At 35.3% G+C, this 23,594-nt stretch overlaps 1 protein-coding gene across 7 annotated transcripts; it reads right to left on the reverse strand.

Moving 5' to 3' along the window:
- Positions 1–5: 5 nt before the first annotated feature.
- LOC115235486 (phosphatidylcholine:ceramide cholinephosphotransferase 2-like) lies at positions 6–23,074 on the reverse strand. Of its 7 annotated transcripts, none has more exons than XM_029807315.1 (7): positions 20,089–20,356; positions 19,596–19,864; positions 4,573–4,955; positions 2,417–2,627; positions 2,057–2,331; positions 1,802–1,977; positions 6–1,515 (listed from the first exon to the last, which is right to left on the reverse strand). In XM_029807315.1, exons 2-7 carry the CDS (start codon positions 19,646–19,648, stop codon positions 1,360–1,362), a joined length of 1,254 nt encoding a protein of 417 aa, XP_029663175.1. In that variant the 5' UTR covers positions 19,649–19,864; positions 20,089–20,356; the 3' UTR covers positions 6–1,359. The 7 variants fall into 7 exon arrangements, with proteins under 7 accessions (XP_029663175.1, XP_029663174.1, XP_029663173.1 ...); XM_029807314.1 differs by having other exon boundaries at positions 20,032–20,356; XM_029807313.1 differs by lacking the exons at positions 19,596–19,864; positions 20,089–20,356 and adding an exon at positions 22,112–23,074.
- Positions 23,075–23,594: the final 520 nt, after the last annotated feature.

Consider the following 23,594-nt stretch of genomic DNA (forward strand, 5'->3'; position numbering starts at 1 on the left):
ATATACTTTTTTTCATTACTTTATATACGATATACTTTCACATAACATCGATTAATGAAAGTTGAAGTGTGTCCTCTAGAAATTTAATTATCCAAGAATTACTATTGAATTGTCTAAGAGAAATGTCACGAGAAGTTCTCATGAATAAACTTATCCAAATCCGCGTCATCCTAGGTGTATTTGAAACGCAAATCACACATAATAATTTATATCTATCTATACATATATATGGCAGGTTCAAATTCCATCTGGCAATATATCACATAATCTAATCGGGACATCCTCAAGACATTATTATTAAAAAAGTCTTTATCAACGCCAATAAGATAATAACATAATGGAGATCATGCCACTTCGCGACTCGAGGTACTATCATTTTGTTTCGTGTCAATGCTATATAAACTAACATTTTTACTATTGAACGCTTCTGTTTTGGTCCCACGAAATTGCACAATCGCCTCTACTACTAATGGGATACCGAATACTTTTCTCCGACGCGAGAAGTACGAAGACAATTTTGAGGATAATCGGTAAGGTGAAACGGTAATGAGGACGCATATATCGCCCGTATACACTTTTGGAAAATTTGTCTGCGAGATCGTTTTTCACCGGAATAATTCGTGCCGCGAATGCAAAATCAGGGGCAACGACGTCTAGATACTGGAAGTCGAGATGTAGAATGTGGCTCAAAGATTCGTATGGAGGAAGGATTTAGATTTCGTCTTCTCGTTTATTTATATACTATGATGACTCGCTGAAGAGTTACAAATATTTCTTATTATAGAATGTCGCTTGAGTTTTTCTAAAAACACGCATCTGTTTGTCCTAGATTTACTTATTTACCGTATTTTACTTTCGATTTGTTGTGCGACTATTTGAAACAAACGCGCATTAATCAATACACGTCAATTTGTGTGCATTAAAGTTTCGAATATCTTCCTCCATTCGAATTTGATATGATATTATTATCATAAACTCCCATCGTTCTCTATCTACTTTTCATATCGTATATAAATCGTATAAAAATCAAGCAAAAAGTAAATTCGGATCGACTGGACGATGCTTTACGTGAGAATGAGAGAGAGAAAAAGAGAAAGAAGGTATTGTGTCCGAGAGTTCACGATTGGTTTTACAAAGAAGTGAACGACACAAAGCGTCATGCTTCAACAAATCTAAATGTATGGTCGCTCTTGAGAAACGATTATATGTCTCATATATATCTTTCTCTAATCAGTGTTTTACCTCAACATTTTAACAAGCCTAAATGTGTATATGTAGATGTTTTTTGTATATATATATTATACAACGAAAGTAACTCTTTTGTTTTTAACAGCCTCTATCGTAAAGTCAACACAAGTATTAACTATCTCGGTTAGGGTGCTTGGCAAGAAACCGTCGAGGCCAGGGTAGAGGCCAATCATATTGTCGTGGCACCGTGCCGCCTACATTCTTCTCAAAATATTTGAAAATAGGGAACCACCAGAGCCGGGCCAAAAAGTTGTTTGGTCCATATTGCTGCAAAGGTTTCATTATTCTTATGTGCAACGATAATATCACAATATATACACTGTTTATTAATTGTTACTTTGCATATGGCATATTAACTAATTAAAGTTGATTAATATTAAATCTATATCTATATATTATTAATATTATTCAATATATTTTATTCATATGCGTCAATATCATTAGATCAATTGTTACTGTAATTGTAATGATTATCAAGTTTCGAAAAAAAAAAACACATCTTTGTCGTTGAGTAGAGAATTTTCGTGCGGAAGCGATTCAAAGTAGAACGTACCTTAAGATTCGGGTTGTTGGCCAGCGTGTGATAAATATACCACAAGCGTGTAGTAACGTAGAACGCTATAAGTACATCAACCGTATAATGGCCGTGAGCTACCAAGACCATAATTACCCCGACGAGCACCGCCAAACCCGCTCCCCAATGGATCGGTTGACACCTCCTCGGAGAATCTGAAATTACGGATAGCCGTCAATTTTTACCGTCGCGCCTTTCTTTTTTTATCTTTTCAACAACGAAGAAGGGACATACATTCCTTAATGATCAGGTAACTGAGCACGAGCACGACCGTGTGTCCGCTGTAAATGTAATCCCCGCAGTAAGTGTGCTTGCCGTTGATGGACAAGCCGAAGCCGGAAATGAGCTGCAGGACCCTTTTCGTCACGAGTAGCGGACTAGTGTTGTTCGCCTTCGGGCTGCAGTAGTAAGTCTTACTGGCGATCGGTAGGACCGTCACGTACATTGTGACGCTTCTCATCATGTAGAGTAACCCCATCAAGAGAAATACTCGTCTAACTACTATAAATCTGCAAGAAAATTAATATTTATTTGTCAGTGAAACCGTCGAACCTTTACCAAGAATCGTTCATTCATCCTTTACGTCGCGCTTACCTATGCTTATGGAAAATAATAAAAACCATCGCGCAGTTGGACATGATCATGATCAGGACTTCCGAGACGTTGAGTGCCCAATCTTGCGCGCCGACGTTGTCCAACACCACGTCGGGAAGCGGCCCGTATGCGTTTCTGTCCGGGACGCGCTCGTGCACCATCGCGAGGGAAGCCGTCGTCAGTATAAAGTTGACGACCATAAAGAGAAATGCTGAAAGCAACGATTCGTAATATGTTTTCTGTCATCTAGATAAAAATATTTAGATAATCATTTAAATGAAAATTGCTTCATTTTATATTTATCTAGATCATAATCAAAGTATAAATTATCTCTCTCCATCTTTATCTTAGATAAAAAAGTGTTATTGTCTTCAAATTATTTAATATAAGGTCTAGCGAGTTTAGTCTATATCGATATAATTTTAATTGCAAGTAGCGAATATATGCACCAGATAGAAATCGTCTGACAAATAACGTATATAAAAAATTATTTTTTAATTATAAATGACAATATGAATATTGAATTGTTTTATATTACCAAAATGTTCTTAAATTATCTTATTTAACGTTATTTCGATAAAACGCTTTATAATTTCAACTCCATATTTAACATAGGTAGATTTAAAACCATCTTTATCTTATCTAATTGTAAAATATATTTATAAATATTTTATCTTATCTTCATTTAAAAATGAGTTCGGCAATACATGTCTCTTTGCGGCACCGTACTCTCTATTCGAATATAAACAAACATGCTATTTTTTGCGTACACTACTTCTCTTCCGCTCTGAGCATGCTTGAGAATAATTCTCTTATTAATTGACCCTGTCATGCAACGACGATCCGCGTCGTAACAGATCCTCGGTAACGGTACTTGTGAAATCCGTTTTGTGCATTTCGCGTGCGTCCAGCTGCTCGCTTCGATTAACTTTGATGCAAGAAGATCCGCCGAGATAAACGCCGCGCGGGCGCTCGGAAAAAGGGGATCGATCGGTGGGAGGCTCTCTACGAGATCAACCTGCGCGAGAGCGCTTGGTATTATAACTGAGCGAATATACCAGGTCATCTAACGACCTCGATCTCGATGGATCCCCGCGGCGAGCGAACGTCATGGAGTAGCGAACCTGGAGAGGCTCTCTAAGATATCGGCCAGAATTAGCCGACAAGTATTATCTTAGATAAGTCTGAGAGGATCCTCGTTCCGGGCTTATTGCTTAAGCCGCCGAGATAAATCCAGCCGCCGATGCATATCGTAAAACCGTGGAAACCGAGAAGTGAATCGATCGAGAGAACCGTTTCAGAGAGAGAACCGCGTTCTTGTCGAGTAGATTAGATAGAGCGTTTAGTACTTTATTTAACCAAGAACGTACATATTCTCGTATTTTTATTTAGAGACCGAAATACATTTCTGTTTATATCGAAATTGTGATACGAACAAAATCATCGAGGTTTATAATTGCGCCGAATTTATCTTTCATTAATTACTTATATATATTCTCTTTCTTTCTCATGTGTTTATTAAAATTTCAGTTCAAATTTTGATGTATTAAAACTACAGAGATAGATAGCATAAAATTAATCTTATAAATTAGTTATAATAAAAAGAAACAATTTGATATGATATTCTAAGCAAAGATATTCTAAGTAATTGATTTCTCATGCAAATATAATGAAATAACTAACTTTTCTAGGTCTTCTTTAAAAAAAAAAAAAAGAAAAAGAAAAAAAAATTAATTCGTTAAAAAATATTCAAATTGTAATACAAATAATGACTCTCTAAATTAAAATCAAATTAAATAAAAACTCGAAGAAAATGGCAATCAGCCTTGGCTCTGATTGCCATTTTCTTCGAGTTTTAATTTAAATTGACATGTAACTTTATTTTCCGATATATCTTTATTTCTCATCAATCGAATTCGCTTAATTAGTTTGTTTTTAAAAAAGATGATTTACTCGAAAGTTTGAAAAATATTATCAAAATTGCGATAGAATCTAATGAGAATTTATAATCTTTAATGAACATTCGCGTTGATTATACGGCTAAATTCTTCATATATCTTTTTTTTTTTTAAGATAATGATATCTAATTCTTTTCGTTCTTAGGGAAGGAGGGTTGTTATTTCTTTTTATAAAAAAAGCTGCTCTTGCTCTCTTACCGAGAAAGGTCTTCCACTTCTCCTTGGGGAAGCGCGGCTCCTCGCGAAGCGGTGCCGGTATGTCGATTTTAACGATACCGCTGCCGGAACCGTTCGGTATACCAGGATGCCTACCCAGGCTCTCGATATCCTTCTCGTCCTCGTCATCCTCATAGTAGTCCGAACCTGAGGCCCCCGAGGACCATTTGTCCTTGCTCTTGGACAGCGGCGCGCCGGGCAACAGCGGTTGCCGTTGATAAACGTCGCTGGACTGTGTCATCCCGCTGCTGCTTCCATCAACCGTCGCTTCGACGTCCCTCTCGTGGCCCTCCCCGGCGCCCAACGGTCGATCGAAGCTTCCGTAATCGTTATGCAAACTGGTGGCCTTGGGATCCAATACCATCCTACACAGAGAAGAGAAGTCGAGCTGTCCTAATCGAAGGACTTGATTTGCACCTTATATTCTAGGACGTGTCATCGCGAAAAATCGTTTCGCTGACATCATCGGCAACGAAATAGCGAATCGAGAAGCTGATCTTGGCACGTGCTGCTTTATCGCGTGGAAGGATGATCAAACTATAATATTATTGAATGCAAATTCACGGGATCAAAGAAACTGCTTTTGAAATCGCATTTAAAACAAGTGTCTCGTCTAACAACGGTATCGGTTCCATCGTTTCTCACACATCTTCACATTATTAATACTTCATTGATGTAATCTCTTATCGGATCATGATGCAATTGAAAAAATTTCAAGAAATATATGAAAAATTATCATATTTTCTTTTTAATTCTCATTTAATTGAATACCTCGTTTCTCTTCTTGTTACACGAGAATCTAAGTTTATTTCTAATATAATTGACTAAATGCTGATCAAGACTTGTTGAATTGTCGCATCGATACAGTTAATATTACACGTGACATAGTTCTGCGAACGGTGCACATTTATCCAGAGAGCGTCCATCCGCGTATCACGTCCCGTAACGCACGATATTTTTAGACATTTATCGCCGTATAAAGGGAAAAGGTTATCGCGAGTGGAAAGGGAACGCGCGGATTCTAAATCCGTGCCGAGACCGAAACTGATCGGCGACCGTCTATCCACGGACAGAGACGAAAATGAATCTGCGTGATGCGAAACAGCGTGGACATGTTAACCGGAAGCGGATGCGGTGCGCCGGTATTTACCGGAAATGCGGGCTTACGTAGAAAGTGACAATTAGACACAAATATATGTATGTATATAAAAAAGTTCTTCGACCGAAGCAATCAGTTGTGCTCGGGTAAACAAAAATTTGTATTCTCTTACGTAGCACTTTTCTTATGACACGGCGCTCGCCGGACTTTCATCTACGAATAAAAAAATTTTCGAGCGCGACGCGAAAAATTTTTGTATTCACTTACGTAGCATTTTTAGCATGACACCCGTCTGTCTCTTCTCTTTTATCTATATCTCGGTTTTTTTTTGCAGCAACGACGAACGGATTCTCGATCGTCAGATACGATCGGACACATTTTAAATAGGAATGCGTACCGCGCTTATAAGATATAACGACGATTTCGATCTGCGAGCGAGCAACTATATTCCGCGCCTATCGGGATGATGTATCCACCTGCGACATGAATATTTAATCATCAAAGACTGCGGTTAACCTGATACGTGATTTCGTGGGAAAGACGACGGCTGCACCTCCGCTTGGTAATTCTAACGTTAAGCGTTAAGGTTAAACATCGTTCGCGTTTATTGAACGAATTACGGCTCGACGATGCAGAAAAGTGGTAGTTTGCGCTCATTGTAGTCCGTTGAGCGTCGAGAACGCTCGCGCCAAGTGATCCGTGTTACAGTACACAATTGCACGACGGCGACAAACGAGGAGTAGAAATGACGGGATATGAACTAAAAAAATGTCTCGAAAAGTCATGAAAAATGTAACGCGATCTCCTACGTCCCAAATCTTAGTGCAATCAGAAAAAGAATAGTTCCTCACGTGCAAAAATAAATTTAAAAATATAGAATATAATTTTATTCATGTATAATTATATTCATAAATATAATTTATAAGAATCTTTATTTTCGAGAAAATTTACTTTGAAAATTGCATAATCTCTAACGATTTTGTCGTCATATTACTTTTACAATCACTATTGATACATAAATAAAAAAGTATAATATTTCATTTAATAAAACAAATTAAAATAATCTAAATTATATTTTGAAAAAATTATATGTAAAAAATCAAGATTATCTATCTTTATTTTTTTCAATAAAATAGTATACATATTTTGATAGCTACTGTTGAGATGAATTCGCTAATATGCACAATATAATATTATATATATATATATATATATATATATATATATATATATATATATATCAAAAATTATATATCAAAAATAAAGTCTCGTATAAATGTAAAAACAAAAAAATTCTATTTTACATTTTTGATTTTCAGAAGAAATTATTTTTTTACTGACTGTAATATGATTTCAACGCAGTCTATATACAGTCTCTTTTAGAAAAAAAAAGTGGTCTTTTACTTAACTCCCGTATATCACTAACAATAAGAATGAATTTTAAAAAGAATTTTAATTTGCAGCTCAATTATAGAGATATCGAAATCTAAAACCGCAATAAACGACGATTTTTTGCCGAGGAAAAATCGAATCTAAATTGGTTCAAATTGGAATTTTTCATCTGCCAAAAGTACTGCGGCAGAAATAGGACACCTAACAACATGATCCTCTTTATGGCTGGGTAAAAAAGGTGCGAGTTTCTAGGACGAGACTCACTCAGCGCGGCCGGAAGACCTTTCGTCGGAAAACGAATTCCCAAGGCGGATATTGCTTTTATGAGGTCAAAAGGCGGGATCGTCGGAATGCGACTCCTCGATCAATGCCGATAAACCATAATACCTTTTTCGCCCCGATAACGACCCTTCTGACCTTTTTGAACAGCGACAATTCTCGTACAGAAAGCAAATCGATCCTCTCGAAATTGTGACGATTAATTTAAATAATTATGTCATATAGTTTTCGTATCGTGGATCGTGACTTGGCTTCTATGAATTAAGAGCGAGAAGAATGATACAAGAGGCGATGCTGACGCAGGAACTGCTCGTCAAAAAGAGCAGTCGAATGATTAACCCTTGTTTACGCGCGTAATAAAGGGCTCCCTTGGATAACCTTTTAGGGAGCCGGGCGACAGAGTACAGTACCGGAAATAAGACACAATAAGACAATTCTGATTGCGTCAATTGATCGTGATTAAAAATCCTTTGTCCACGAAATATCGTGCAAGATTTCAGATCTTCAAAATTGGGGAATTTGTCGTGACTGGAATCATTTTTCACCGAAAATAAGAAAATGTATTGTGTAAGCAGCTTTATATCCTTTAATTATTTTCAAGTAAATTTAATCTCGACATCACTTCATTCGCAGTCACATAATAAATTTAAAAAGACTAGTAGATATGTAGAGGTGCTTAGAACGCTACAGTTCATTTGCATAACGATGCGGGTTGTTGTGGAAATAATGCTATGCAGAACAATCTACAAGTCCCACTTTACCGCGCAGCATTTATGTGTGTGTGTGTGTGTGTGTGTGTGTGTGTGTGTGTGTGTGTGCGTGTGTGTCGCCCCTGCTTTATTCTAATAATTCACAAAGCTCATTAGCACCATTTCATCACACACATATCTGAACCGAGAACTTGTGTCAAGTTTCTACATGAGGAAGTCGAAAGTTAGATTCCCGAGAGTTATAATCATCAACAAAATATGTGATATCGTGTGAAGCAATATCGACTTCACACTTGATTTCAAATCGTTCTTAAATTTTCCAAACATTTGGAAAAAGACTCGAATAACCGTTTTTCCTATATCTCATTTTCCTTCAACCGTTAAATTCCGTTTAATTGTATAATCGTGCGATATATTGTACATAGAAAACTTATAATACCGGCTCTTAAAAGCGGATTATTTACTTATTCATTTAGAGACACACACGTTCGTTTCTCTAAAGCCTTTACATATGTAAAAAAGACAATAGAGAGTACTTTCGTAGCAGGTGGACGTATTCACACAACTAACATTCGAGAAACGTACGATGCTGTCTACTAAATGTATTAGCGCAAGTTTGCAACAAAACTTTGCGATAGCCAGGCAGTTATCATAACTATTATGCGATACTCACAATGCCAAATTGCAACATGCTACCCAATTGTTCGCAATTTATATCGCGGATCGATAAGCGAGCTTTTCCGACGCAAAACACGCCGGTCTGTCGATATAAATGTCCAGCAACCATCGAGATTTATAGGTAATTCTATATTTGTACGATTACGCGAGAACTTTATTTATCTCGAAAAACGTTCGCGTAAATTCCACGAAAGAATTCGCGTATTACTTAGCGCTCATTACAAATATACGAATTGATGATTGATGCCATGTATTGCGTACCGATAATAGCCCAAGGACGCTACGGTACTTTAAATAAAAATCACTTGTGTGTCTAAAAAAAAAAAAAAAAAAATATTCGAAAGATGACACGAGCGCGTGAAATAAAAAGAAATATTTACAAAAATTAATTAGTTTTATATAAGGGAAAATTCTTTTACTTTTTCTACTAAAAATTTAAAAGATACGTTCCCGTGGAATCCTGACCTTCAAACTTTATCGATCACATTGTATACGATGTCTGCGGATAACATAAAATAAAAATACACCGATTGATCAAAGAGCGAAATGCGATATATTACCCAATTAATTAATAAACATACGCGAAATGTGGTCTATTAATTTTACGAGGTGACAAAAGTGATTTACGATCCGAGAATCGAATTCGTTATCTCGCAACAATCAATCAATCATTCGGAGCTCGCGATTTACATAATTATGACTGACGTAACGATATTTGTTTCCGATCTCGATGCGCTCATCTTCAATCTTCGCGTAAAAGCGATCACCGACGCAATCTATGATTTCCAAATCCGGTTCTGACCACGAATATATATCGCGCGCACCATTAATTTAATGTTCTTAAATTAAATTAAACTACCCCAAATTACTATCCCATCGCGAGTCGCCAACTGTGCAATATATAATTTCGCGGAACTGCACAATCTTTTCGTTGCGTAAAATGGAAAATTGCATCTGATTGCAAGTTCTCGAGAGGCTCTACAAAATGCTGGAAATTCTTTTTCGCAAACTTTGCTGCGCACAACAGCTATACGTTTACGTAAGAAAAATCCGCTTGTTTACACAATAAAAACGTCAAAACTGATTTGAGGTAGATTATTGTTGCGAAATAACTTTATTGATGAAACCTAACGTCGGCTAAATCGGCTTACGTAATACGTTATGCGTAATACGTCGTACTTCGATACAAGGGAATATTAACTTATTTCTAAATACAAGATTGTGCACAATTCCAATTTCTAAAATGAAAGACTTCATTATTTAAAACTGCGTGAGAAATAAGATAAATTCACGAATTTTATTCCATTTCTTAAAACTTCTTATCAGATTTTATTCCGGTTAGTTTAAAACTTTTCCAACGCTGTGGAATTGATCGATAAATTTTCTGAATGTATTAAAGGATTCGTTTACATTATTTTTTTAATCTTCCTGAGATATATGTTCATTGTTTTCGCGACCGTAAGGTCACGGAAACTAACGGGGATCGATCGGAGAGTTCAATCACCGCCGTTCAGAGACGTTTAATGAGCGATATCAGAAAACTCAACGAGATTTCTGCAATCTTATTCTTACATACGTCGGGCTCTGACTCATACGCTAAATAATTCATCATGCGGTTTCTTACAGCAGCGTTATAAAAAGTATCGGTTACTGGTATACATTCCGAGAAAAAGTCTCAAGTGATTCTTTTCGCGACTGGCCGACTAGATGAGATTTTTAAGCTTGTGATTATATAAATCGTAAATTGGCGTGTTAAAAGTACATATCAGTGCAGAGATGCTGTTATCTAATATTATCACGGGAAATAAATCCTAATAGTTTCAAACGTGTCTAACCAAATAAATATTTTCTCGTATCTTGCGCCTTCGTTACTAGACGTTATTTTCCCGCAAGATAATAGACTCAACTAGACGAGTTGTACGTGATACAAGATTGTAAATATGACGGAATGTAAATATATGTAATAAACAACTGATTACATCACACGTTAAAATCACGAGAAACTAATCGCGTCTGTTTTTATATATTTATCGTCTCTTTAAAATTTATCGTTGTTACACAAATTAAACAACTTTAATTAATTAATCGTTAAATAATTAATAATTAATAATTTTCGTTCTAAGTATCGAGTAATTACAATTTTATTACTCTTACTCTTTTTTATTATACTTTATCGCGCGCGGTTTTTTTTTTATGGCTTATTGTACTCTCCGAGCATGAGAACTTCTGTCGAAACCAATTACATCACGGATGAACCGTCTAATCCGTGTGACTCATTTCCTTTTTCCTTGCAACTGATCACACTATGCGACGAAGCCGGCTATCGAAGCTAACTAATCGGCTTTCAATCGTAAAAATAAATGACCGAAGTGTCGCATAGCGGCGCCAAAGTACAGTTAATAAATCAATTTTATGTCAAAGGATGAAAAAAACAAAACGTATACTCGTGAGAATACGAAGTCATGCTGAGGAATGCAATTATTACACTACCTATGATAAATGCCTATAACTATCGTTCTGACTCATGGAAAGCTACATTAAAGAATTTCGCGTGTTTTTATAATTAATAATTCTACAATATGACTAGAAAAAAAAAATATAATAATCCACTAATAACTAATAAATAATTCTCGTTCTCCTTAAAAAAAAATATCTTGTGATAAAATATAATTATAGACGTTTATTATTTTGAACCACGAAATATGCTATAAATTTAATAGTGAATCATCGTATAATTTCGGAACACTCGATATACATATATGTTCGCGTTCACAATAAGCGCTCCGTATACACATGCGGATAATTATATTCGACGAGAACCGCCGCAAAGTTCGGAAAGTCCAAAGGAAAAATTCACAATATGTACGGTTTCTGTCGGTTTGCTTGCTTTGCCGAGCGGATATTTATGCGGCTTCCAAGTTTAAAGTTTCCTCTTGTCGACGGCTAACTGTGCATTGTTTTTCAATTTATCGCGTTATATATAAACTACGGGTTTCTGAACAAATATATCGCATATGTATCGCGTTACATAGAGCGATCTGTGACGTTACACGGATATAAAAATGCGCATGTATGCAGATATAGATACGCGATTGGCATACGTCGTTAATAATCGAGTCGATCATCGCGCCACGAGGAACATTCCTACCGCGAGAGAATTGATGACGAATCTTGACATGAAACTAACGATCCGGACTGGTCGCACGAGAATGAAGGTCAAGTTGCTCCGATATGTAAAAGCATTAACTCGTCGTATAACTGTCTTTAATTAAGGTCAGTGATTATATCGCTCCAAAACGTCAAATAATTACCGCCGAGTGCATTACAAGGATATAGGAACGTTTATTAAAGACAAATAGGCTCGATGATTCAATTTTATGTTTAGTCTTCACATCCTCGAATATTTTTTATTTTAATCTAAAGTTTGTCAAGAAACGATTGATATAAAGGATCGATACTATATTAAAAAGTTCATAACCGAAAAAAAATCGAATATTTTTGATTTATAATCCATGCGACATATGGGCTTATTTTACGATCTGCGCTTTCTCTCTCTTCCTATATCACGACCGTTTTTAATACCGAGCCTGTAATCAAACTAAATAAATACCATTCGAAGCTTGCGTATATTCTACCAGCGACCCAAACTAATATATCTAATCCTTAATAAGACCGACTTTCGATAAAATATATACGACAGATGAAAAAACGAGAATCGGGCGATAAAATGTTGAAATTAAAAAAATTTTTGTTTTACTAGCACTTTTTTACGATTAATCATAATATCTCCACGCACGCGCGCACAAATGTTGAAATTGAAATAAATTGAAATAGTGTGTGTGAAGTTAGCATATCATTTCGTGGAAGATCATAAATAATTAAGAGTTCTGGCTTTATTTTCACATATATTTAATTACCTTCGATACAGGAACGTACGATCGTAAATTATATTATTGACGGAAAGTTGAAAATAGATATATTCTGATTTGTTTGATTGATGAATTTGTAAAAATTTTCTCAATTGTTCAACAAGCTGCTAATCCAAGGATTTCTCCTCCTGGAGGCGATATAATATTGATGAAAACACTAGCGACACGATAAGTATGTCCTCGCTATCGGCAACACATCATTCGAAATGTAAACATATAAGTCAGCGTCACGTTATATAATAATTACTATTAGAGATTAAGAAACGTCACCTGGAGGAAAATCCGCGCAATCCGGAGAAAAGATACGGAGGAACTGGTTTAGTCAGACATACTAGTTGCGAATAACTGGCAACGAAAGGAACGCTCGGTATCGACTGTTCTTACTCACACGTCGAGTAAAAAAATCGTTTGCAGAGGCTTCATGCTGCTGCGCCACATAATTACTACGGGACGGTAAACCGTGCGAGTAAAACCGAGAGAAACAGAGACGGAGAGGGAGACGGACTACCGGAGAGAGGGAAACGACGGTAACTGTAGATGGACAAGGGAAGGGAGGAACGGGAGGGAGTCCGAGGGCAGGGCCGACAATCGAAACGATGAAAGAACAAGAGGAACCGAAGGACGAATCGGTTACAATAGTCAGGGATCGTACCTTCTATTTTTTTATTATAAGGGAAAGAAAAGGGGAGAATCATGATAAAAAAAGGGGATTTTTTTAATGAAAAAAGAGGAATTTTAAATGATGAAAAACAGTCATATGTTCAAATCAAAAGACTAAAATAATAAGACTAATATATTATTTGAACAATAGTATTTTTGTTGAAAATAAACGCGATATATATTTAATCTATATAACTTCCAATAAAATCTACATGAGATTTTTTAAATGTTTTTACATAACCCAATAAATAATTTAAAAGAAAGACGAACATTATAAGCGGTAGAGGCACGTTTTAAAAATAATTGCATACTTATTCTTTGATCATTTTCAGTGACTTTAAATCTTTTGTTTATCTCGTCTTAATAAGTTGAGATTTTTTTTATACCTTTTAGGCAAAAAAATTGCATTCCATCAATTCTATCACTATGTATATTCATCAATTCTATCACTATGTCCGTTGCTAAGATTTGAAGCGAGACCACTGATCGACGTTGCGAACGTGAGCACGGATCGCGGCGGACAAAATATATCATAAACGTCTGTGGTTGATCAGTGTCAATAGGCGCGTTCAGCAAAACAAACCGCTTGTTTATAACAATCGAATGTTTTGCTCTTATTTTTAAAGCTAACAAATCAATGTTGATTATTGACAAGACGTTGACAAATTGATAAACGCGGTTATTTTTTATTAGTTGGATCAAAACTTTAAGGCTTTCGTGTACTGGCCATGTTAATTATAGGGGAAATAGAGGAGTGGATTTAAGAGGAAAAAAGAGGAAAGGGGGAAAATAAGAGTACGATCCCTACAATAATGAAGAAAATTCCTAGAAAATTTTTTATACAATAGTATTGAGAATCCGAGAGAAAAAATCGATTCTCCGTATGGTATGTGAGGAGACATGACGCGTAAAAAAGTCGACCGCAATGGATACCAGAAAAGAATATAAACAGAATTCAATATATGATAAACAGTGGTTTCACAATCAGTTACAAATATCGCACTGTGAACAACAAAATCCGACTGAAAAAGATCAGTTAATGACTGTTTCAATCAGTGATATTTTAAAAATTGTCTCTCTTGTATTACTTAATATTATATATATGATAAATTCATAGTAATATATTCTGTTAAAAAAATATTTGAGCTTGAGTAAAAGAGTCTTGTTCGCTTTTTGTGGGTCTATCACTTCTTAAGTATAAAAAAGTATAATATGGATATAATTCTGAATTTGAATACTAGTTATACCAAATCTTACTATGCTGTAATCATAGTAAAATATAAAATGGAGGAAAAATTTGAATGTTCTCACGGAAGATCAATAAAATATTCACTGATCTTCGGTGGAATTTTGTTATTGCTTTAATTAATGATATTTTTATTGATTTTGTTTAAGAGAGTAAGATCGATATACAAGAAAAGAAAGGATATACATATAAAATTATATGTATAAAAGAATATTAGAAGAAAAAGGGATAAAAGATACATGTGAGAAAAATAAAAATAGAGCCGGGAAAACACGAGTTGAAAAATTGAACATCTCGAAATTGTGGTGCCGAGAAAGAAAATACCGAGGGAAATGCAAAGAGAAGACGAAATATCGTGTTGTTACAGAACGTGACACGGCGAACGAAAACCAATTCGTTCTGTTCGAGATAGAGAGTGAAAGAAGGTCAAATTGGTTGAAGGCCTTATATGAGAGCTACTCCAAAAATACAGCGTTGGAAAGCAATTGCGTGTACAATCACTCGAATTAATATGCGGGCGTTAAGGCAAAAAATATTCTCCCTCTGCCGATGATTACGTGGCTATATTTATCGAGCGAAACTCGAGTCGAGGCGAAAAATATTCTTCATTTACATTCATCGCAAACAAAGAAACTCAATGTTATATAATGATGATATAAACGTCATTGATTTCGCGGTTTTTAAATTAAAAAAAAAATAGATAGCATAACATATGCAATATATAATTTAAAAAACCGAAACACGTGATCAAACATAATAGATACAGAATGTTAGAAAAGAGATTTCATGATTTGGAAGATAGATTGTATTCTAATTCAACGAAAGATATCTAATCAAGATGTATGTAGGTCAAAGAATTAATCTTTTTTTTTTTTTGTTAAAGATAAAAAAGCAATCTTTTGTTTGCCAGAGAAATAAAAGCGGTTTATATGAAGATTTTCTGATTCTTCTAATCATTTTGCACATAAAAAGTATTGAGATAATATTATCGAAAAGAATAAATATTTTATAAGATATTTTTACGATAAATATATCCAACATATTTTTATTCTGATGGCATATATCCTGTAAAATACGATAAAATAAATATTTTCTCTAAGACGATACATATTCTAAGAAACATTTCACACATTTTCAATGATCTTATTTTACTTTTATATGTAAAATAATTTTTTTTTTTTTAGTTCGGAAGAAAGTATATATTGTTATATATAAGCATTGTTATCTGTATTATTAAAACTAAAAACTAAATCACTTCTATCTCTGGCAAGATTAATTTTCCAGCCTTGCGATTCTGATTATACATTTTTTATAACTGCTATCTGCCCTCTAATTGTAAGCTTTTAAACGTTCTATATAAACGCGAAAAGTGTTTTAAAAATGGATTTTGAGAGATTTAAATACAGATGTAACGGCCCCATTATTTACATTTCGCTATTTCGCTCACCGTTTCCTCTCTCGTGCACGTGCACTTGGCAAGTGCGCGCGCACTCAATTACACACAGGTGGTTCACGCGACGATCTAGCGTTATCTGGGCGGCCCTTTAGAAGGGCACGCGATCGATCGCGTCGAAGGTGCTCCGTGCGTGTCTCGATCACGGTCGCACCTTTAAAGGTGGAAAATCTTCGCGACTAAATTCGTCGACTAAATTCTAAAAAAGATACTATTTATAGATTGCGAGGCGTGTTCGTGCGAGAAACATAAATTGAACACTCGTAGTAAATTGCGATATTTGCAAAGCGTCAATTTCGTGCGATTATTCTCTCATATTTGTCGAAATTACCAATTGAATAGTAAAAAAAAAAGTTATTATAATATTCATCATTCATACTGAATTTCGCGAATTGTTCAAAAATTTCTTTCTTCTCGATTACTACTAGCTACATACTAAGAGATCTAAATGATCCTTAAAAAATCGTTATTTTGGAGCGTATTTTCGTTTCGACATCTACGATAGACTAAGATATCGATTCTGTAATTCAAGTAAGGGTAAATTACAAAAATGAGCGAATTTACTAGATTTGGACCAATGAAATTATAATTTTTTTAGTAAATTCGTTCATTTTTGTAATTTTCACCTTCGCTTGACCAAAAATTGAAATAAAATAAAATAAAATAAAAAGAGTAGAATTCTTGAAATATACGGAATACTTTGATGACACTTTGAACACTTTTAACGTTTAATGCAGGTTGCGCATTGATGATATTCAGGGTCAAGCTGTTTTCCATAAGAATAGCCATACGATTGTCGCGACGAGAGAGACTCAATTAACGGAAGGAGAGACTAATCGCCTCGAACATTCAGACCAGGACGGAGTTATCGTTATCGCCTTCTCGCTGCAGATTGAATGCGCTTCGCGAAAGGCCGTGAATACGAGGACGTCGACTAATCTGCATTTTAACGTTGAAAATCCTGCTTTTTATACAGATCTAAATTACATAAATTAATTCTTTAACACTCTGTGTATATATCTATCTATTTATATATATATATAGATTTGGACCAATGAAATTATAATTTTTTTAGTAAATTCGTTCATTTTTGTAATTTTCACCTTCGCTTGAATTATAGAATCGATATCCGGCTATAAGAGATAAACATCTGATATTGCAGCGACCGGCTGTTTATGCGGACATCTTTAATTACATGTGCAACAACGGTTCACGTGAACATGCGATAATAATAATATAAATAATCGATAAATACTTTTCTCGTGCTTTTATGATTCGCGGCATATAACTTTATTTTCAGTGATAAATCTAAATCTTGATATGTATATATTCAACAAATATTCGCTAAAGCAGTATAAGTATTACAGTATGCTAAAGGAGAGATAACGCGAATATATGTATATATATATATTGTCGCGATAGCGCTCGAATATTGTGTACAACTATAGAAATCGTCACGAAGAACAACCATAATTGTAAAGAATGACAAACCGTGTATGTCAAAAGATCATGACTTTGCAAGATCGTTGTGTGTGTGTGTGTGCGCGCGTGCGTGCTGTAAAAATATAGAGAGACACTCGTCATAATAAAATGCTATATAAATTAATGTTTTCTCACTTTAACGAAATTACTATTTTTGATTATATAAATATAAAACAGCTCTTGTTTAATTTTCTAAAAAAATTTTGTCGCATTATAGATTATGTTCTCTCAACACATTAAGCGATGCATTTACATCTGTCAGATATTCGCCACAAGTGGTTGCATTGTTTGCAGCGAAATTAACATACGATTTGCTAATCACAGTTACGAACATAAATTGTGACATGTGACGACAGCGATACCGGTTATATCGAAACATGTTCGATAACATTAAAAGGCGAGACTATTATTTGAAAGATTACGCGTGATTTAATTGTATTGGTGAGATAAGATCTCTTATCATGATAAAGTACTATGGCTAATCTATTGCAATCTTATCAAGCGTAATACGATAAATATTTTGATATTTATTATAATTAAAATATTTAAAAATTTTTCAAGTATACCTCTAGGTGCCATTTTGATACCCCATAAACCTTTTAATTCGTTCAATAAAAAAAAAAAAAAAAAAAAAAAAAAAAAAATTTACACAAAATATTCCGGTTTCCATCGCGTCGCAATTTTGAGAAAATGAAATATTCAGCGTTAAAAAAAAAAATTACGGGAGATAACTTACTCTCTTTCTTTTATTTGAAAAAAGCTATTTTTTATTAAATTGCGTAATAGTATTAATAATATCTTAATACACTATATATATGCATATAAAATATGCATACGATAACACGGGCATCTTTTCGCGCCCGACTGGGTTAAAAACTGCTGAAAAGAAAAGAAAGTTTGAATGCAATGGATCCCACGATTCTAGATGCAGAATAAATACAACGTGATATATCATAAACATGTGATATAGTTAGTAATTGCGCCGTCACGATAACGGCGAAAAAATAAGAGCACGGTGCAATGTCCATCTTGCATTACAAGATGGCACACATATGCTTCATATAAGCATTCTCATACTTGCGCGAAACACAAATCTAAATATATAAATAACTTCTACGCGTGTGACAATGAGACTATATTTATACGCGCCGAGAGATCCTGAAGAATCAAAGATAATGGCAGATGCAAATATAAAAAATTTACAGATAAATATAATTACAAAACAATCTCATTTACAGATAAATATAATTATAGAACACTCAAAAAAATGTCTTGCTGATATAGGTAGATTTCTAGGTGTCACAACAAAAATTTATCGCTATTTTTTGTATCTGTTAGAATATTGTCTGTTACATATAGAATTTATAGCAGCAATATTCTAATAATATCTTCTAGAAAATTTAGGTCCCATTGCCAAATGTTAATCACTGCATTGGATAAATATGAGTTTCGATACTACAGCTAGAACGATCTTTGTGAGAAATATAACTGCCAATTATAACTGCAGCATCGAAAAATTGAGAGAAATTGTTTAAAAGAGCTAGATAGATTGGGCGCGTTATACAAATATGTTAGACGTGAGGATTATATATTCATTTGTTTCTTGCCGCTAATTTTTTCTGTGTACCACAGCCAAACTTTATAACAAGTATGATTGGCCTTAACATGGATAGGCGCCACAGAAAAACATTCTTTCTAAATTTCACAAACAGTTCAGATATAAATTCTGTCTCTGTCACTTAGATTGATTAAATGCGAAACATATGCGATATCACAGTATTTGCTAATCATTTATGTACCTCAGTTAATTTTGCGCACCCAGAAAATTTTTGCTGTAGTTGCAATACCACTTTTTTGAGTGAACAATCTCTCCGTGTATATATACGATTCAAGAAAACGGCGATGTATATATGTAAATTAAGAGATAAAAGATAAGAGTTTTAGCATACGCGACTGCATCTAGAATTATGTATCCAAAACTTAAACGTACATGAAAGAGACTCGACGTATTACATTACGTAGCGATGTCAATAAGAGAAATAATAATGGTATCTGCGTAAATTAGGTCTCGCCATACCTTGTTAAAGCACTGGGCAATTCGACCTTGACAGGTAGTCTTAACTTATGCATTTTACTTTATACGTACACGCACTACTATGTCATTTAAAGTACAGTCTTCTCTCTTCGCTTCTCTCTCTTTCTTTCGACCTTTCTCTATCTCTTTCGCAGCCAGATGCGTGCAAACGCATACATACACACGTGCATAAAGAAAGCACGCGCTTATACGGGACTACGTGCGAGATGTAACGGGAAACATAACCAACGAAATGCGCATCCGAATACTTTCTTTAGAGAGGAAAGGAGAGAGTATAAGAGAGAAAATAGAGCAAACACGCACGGTGCGTGATTTTTTGAGAGAAAAGAGATATTGAAAGAGAGAAGAGAGAGAGAGAGAGAGAGAGAAACGAGGGAGAGCCACAACACTAATGAAACGACACACGAACGAAACTAACCAACTATATAACGGAGGAGCGGGGGAGAGGGTTGGCAGTTCTAGCGAATGATTTTACATGGACACTGGACGGCAAACGACTCCTCTTCGGGCTCGCGTACGTCTCTCGGCGACGACGGACACTCGGGACTAGATTCACGACGCAAAGTCATCGGTCACACGCGATGTTAACGTACATACACACGGACTACGCACACACGCGAGTGGCGAACGCAACGCACGCTCCGCTCCGTTTCGGTTACGCGACGATCATTTGGACGACGCCACCGGCGACGATCCGTGGTATCCGTACACACTCGTACGTTTGCACCGTCGTCGCACGCACTGACGGCTGACGGCTATAAGCATACGGCGCACGAGCTCCGCGCAAGCTCTGTCCTTTGCCCGCGATTTGCGCATCCCGACTAGAAGCGACGTCACGTCGAGAGAAAACAAAGACGGCGATGTGAGCGCCGCCCGTGGCGGCCGCGAAAAGCCCGAGATTATCGACCGACACTTGTCCGCGAAAATTTGAATTCATCGTCGCGTCGATATCAAGAGTAAAACCTTAATCAGGCTCGATCGTTTGGATTGGCATTAATTATAGTCTACTAAATTATTTATCTTTCTTCTTCTTCTATATGGCTGCTTAGGTTTTTATAAAGAATTTGCCTATACGCCAGCTGGTGTTTAAATAAAAAAGGATCCCCCTGAGGATGAATTGCAAAAATTAAATCTAAAATGGAACTTGCGCGAGAATGCGCTCAAACACGCTCGCGAAATCATTTATCCTTCTAGAAAGAAACAGGAAATTTATACAATGATAGGGGATTTGATTAATATTGTGCTAATCATAAGTTAATATGTCTTTCTCTCTATATATTAATTTGTTAATAATTGATTAATTGTCTACCGCTACCGATATATATCCCATATATGCCTTATTTAACTTTTTCGGAAATAAATTATTTTGAGTTAATAAAACATATGTGTAAGTTAAGTTTTTAAGGAAATTTTTAAAAATATAAAAATAATTTATTTCAATCTTAATTTTAAACAAAATTTATATCGGAATCACGTGCATCATTAAGAACGAAACGTTACAAATGCTTACTGATCCTCATTATCAGTATCAGGTATATAAAAATACAGAATTAATTAATATTTCTTTAATATTTCTCAATTTGACGCCAATCAGAAAGCGACAAATTGCTCATCTCGCTTTTTTTTAAAGAATAAAAATATAAAAGATCAAAATAAATAGTTTATTATTGCTAACATTTTTATATCTCGCTATGGATAACATTTGTGATATTGTGAAGCACGAAAATACCTAATGAAAATACGTATATATATACAAGAATGAAATGAACGTGATGGAAAATGGTATTTTATGGAATATTAGCGATGAAAATATTGCTTTATTTAAAGCAGATGAAATACATTATCGATGCTGCTTTAATGCCGCTTCGAAGTACGAACGCGGCCATGATATATGATCCATTCTTCGTGCGATGATCGGATAATGCGTAATGTAACTGTAATAATAAAATAATGCGTAATATGATACATAACTAACAATAGTACAGGTCTCATGATTTCAAATCTACAGATGAGAACAATAAGCATGAAACAAAGGAAAGCCTGCGCTACAAAATTTGTTGCAAAAATCACCGAATTGCCAAGCTTGCACTTATATGTGTATGTATATGTGTGAATGCGTTACTATTAAATTTGTTATCTGAATCTGAATCGTTTTTTCCAATTCGTCACGGGCCTAACTCATTAATCTTAATTTAGTAAGAGTTGAATTAAATTAACTGACAATTTATTTGTTTAAATTTCCGCATATAATAAAAATAAACATCTAATTAGATCAAATCAAATAAAATAATACTGAAATAAATTTAATAAAAATGTTCTATATTTATAGGTGACAGAAAAGCATTTTTGGACTCTCTTAACAACAGCACGTTCATTTAATCACTGGTATCGTTCGCACAATTGAAAATTGCCAATGTGAAGCGAAGCTGCATTAAAGAGCAAAAAGAAAGTATATGTACACGGAAAAGCACTTGCCGAGAAAACAGATGATCGCTTACCTAAGCAATGCTTTCCTCCAGCAATAGTCCGTCTCGATAACGAGCAACTGCAATTTCATCATATATGTGGAGGTGGCCCAAGACATAAAAACGAATCCGTGCACGCTGCAAGGGCTTTTCTCTTGGCGAAAATCCACCCCTGACACTTTTTCCTTCTCGCAGATGAAAGCGCAATTCTGTATTATTCAGGCCGCGATTAGTCGCGCGCGACCCAATTATCCGAGTACGGGTCTGTACTATCGATCAATCGGAACGGAACACACGGAACAGATCGGAGCGCAGACGCTTTTTCTGTCTCTTCTTCTTTCCCTGCTACTGAGAGAAAGAAAAAAGGAGATGCTAGAACTCCTCTGGAAAACGCGGATGAATCACACTGACAGCATCTAAATGAATGTGTTAAACGCGATGACTGCTTATCCATAGAGAATGGAAGCGCGCGAGCGACGGGATCTCCTCAAACACGAGGACGATATCTTCCAATTGTCATTTTCGTAGCTTCTTCTCGTCGTTGCCTTCCTTTTGTTGCTGCCCTTTTGCACTAAAACACGGACAGTGACGAAAAAAAGAAAACGACGACGGAGTCTGCCTGTCTGGCTGCTTGCTTGCCTGCCCCGTGACTGGCATCAGTGTTTTTCGGATGCATTGTGACAAGGCGCACGCGCCACCTCATGGATCGCCACCCCTCTGTCACGGACGAGCATTACAATCGGCTGGTTAACTACGTTAGCTGCCAATGACGTCACGCAATACGATTCATTCATCGAATGTTCGACGACCGCACATGGCTGACCCTGAAGACACAAGCATTTGGGGTGCGCGTCCGGGTCTCTTCTTCTAGACTAGAACACTCGTTTTCTCAGAGGATGAAATCTCTAGATGGAAGGATAATCGGACAAACAATTAGGAATGAAATAAAATTAGGGATTATCGTATTTCTTCGTCTACGCGAACAGAAACTATAAATATATAAGTCAGAGGTATTTAATAAAGTTTAAGTTAATACACTTTATTCATAATTCAAAATTTAATTTGAAATTCAACTTCCAATACATTTAATAGAATACATGTATCTCATAAAATCTATATTTTCATAAAATATCACAAAAAGAAGAAATAATATGATGAGAATGACATTTTAGTTGCAAAGGCAAATATCACATAGTGGCATTATAAAAAATTCTATCTGACCTCCTTCCCGAAAAATGGATAGTAATAATCGTTTTTTCCATACACAAGATTAGATGCATAAAATTCAATTAAATTTATAGTAAATTTTATTAATTTGAAAAAAAATAAAAAATATTTTTATCAAGTTGAAAAAATTAATACAAATGAAACTATATGTAGATATGGAATTGAGAACAAGTGCAATTAAAAATGGATATGTGTGCGCGTGCATGCGTAAAAGTCGAAAGGAATGAAATTTGTAACAATATTATTTAGAATAACACTTATTAATTTATTATACATTTATATAATATAT

This window comes from Formica exsecta, unplaced genomic scaffold (assembly GCF_003651465.1).
Source record: "Formica exsecta isolate Colony F162 unplaced genomic scaffold, ASM365146v1 scaffold223, whole genome shotgun sequence".
In the NCBI taxonomy this organism is placed as follows: Eukaryota; Metazoa; Arthropoda; class Insecta; order Hymenoptera; family Formicidae; genus Formica; species Formica exsecta.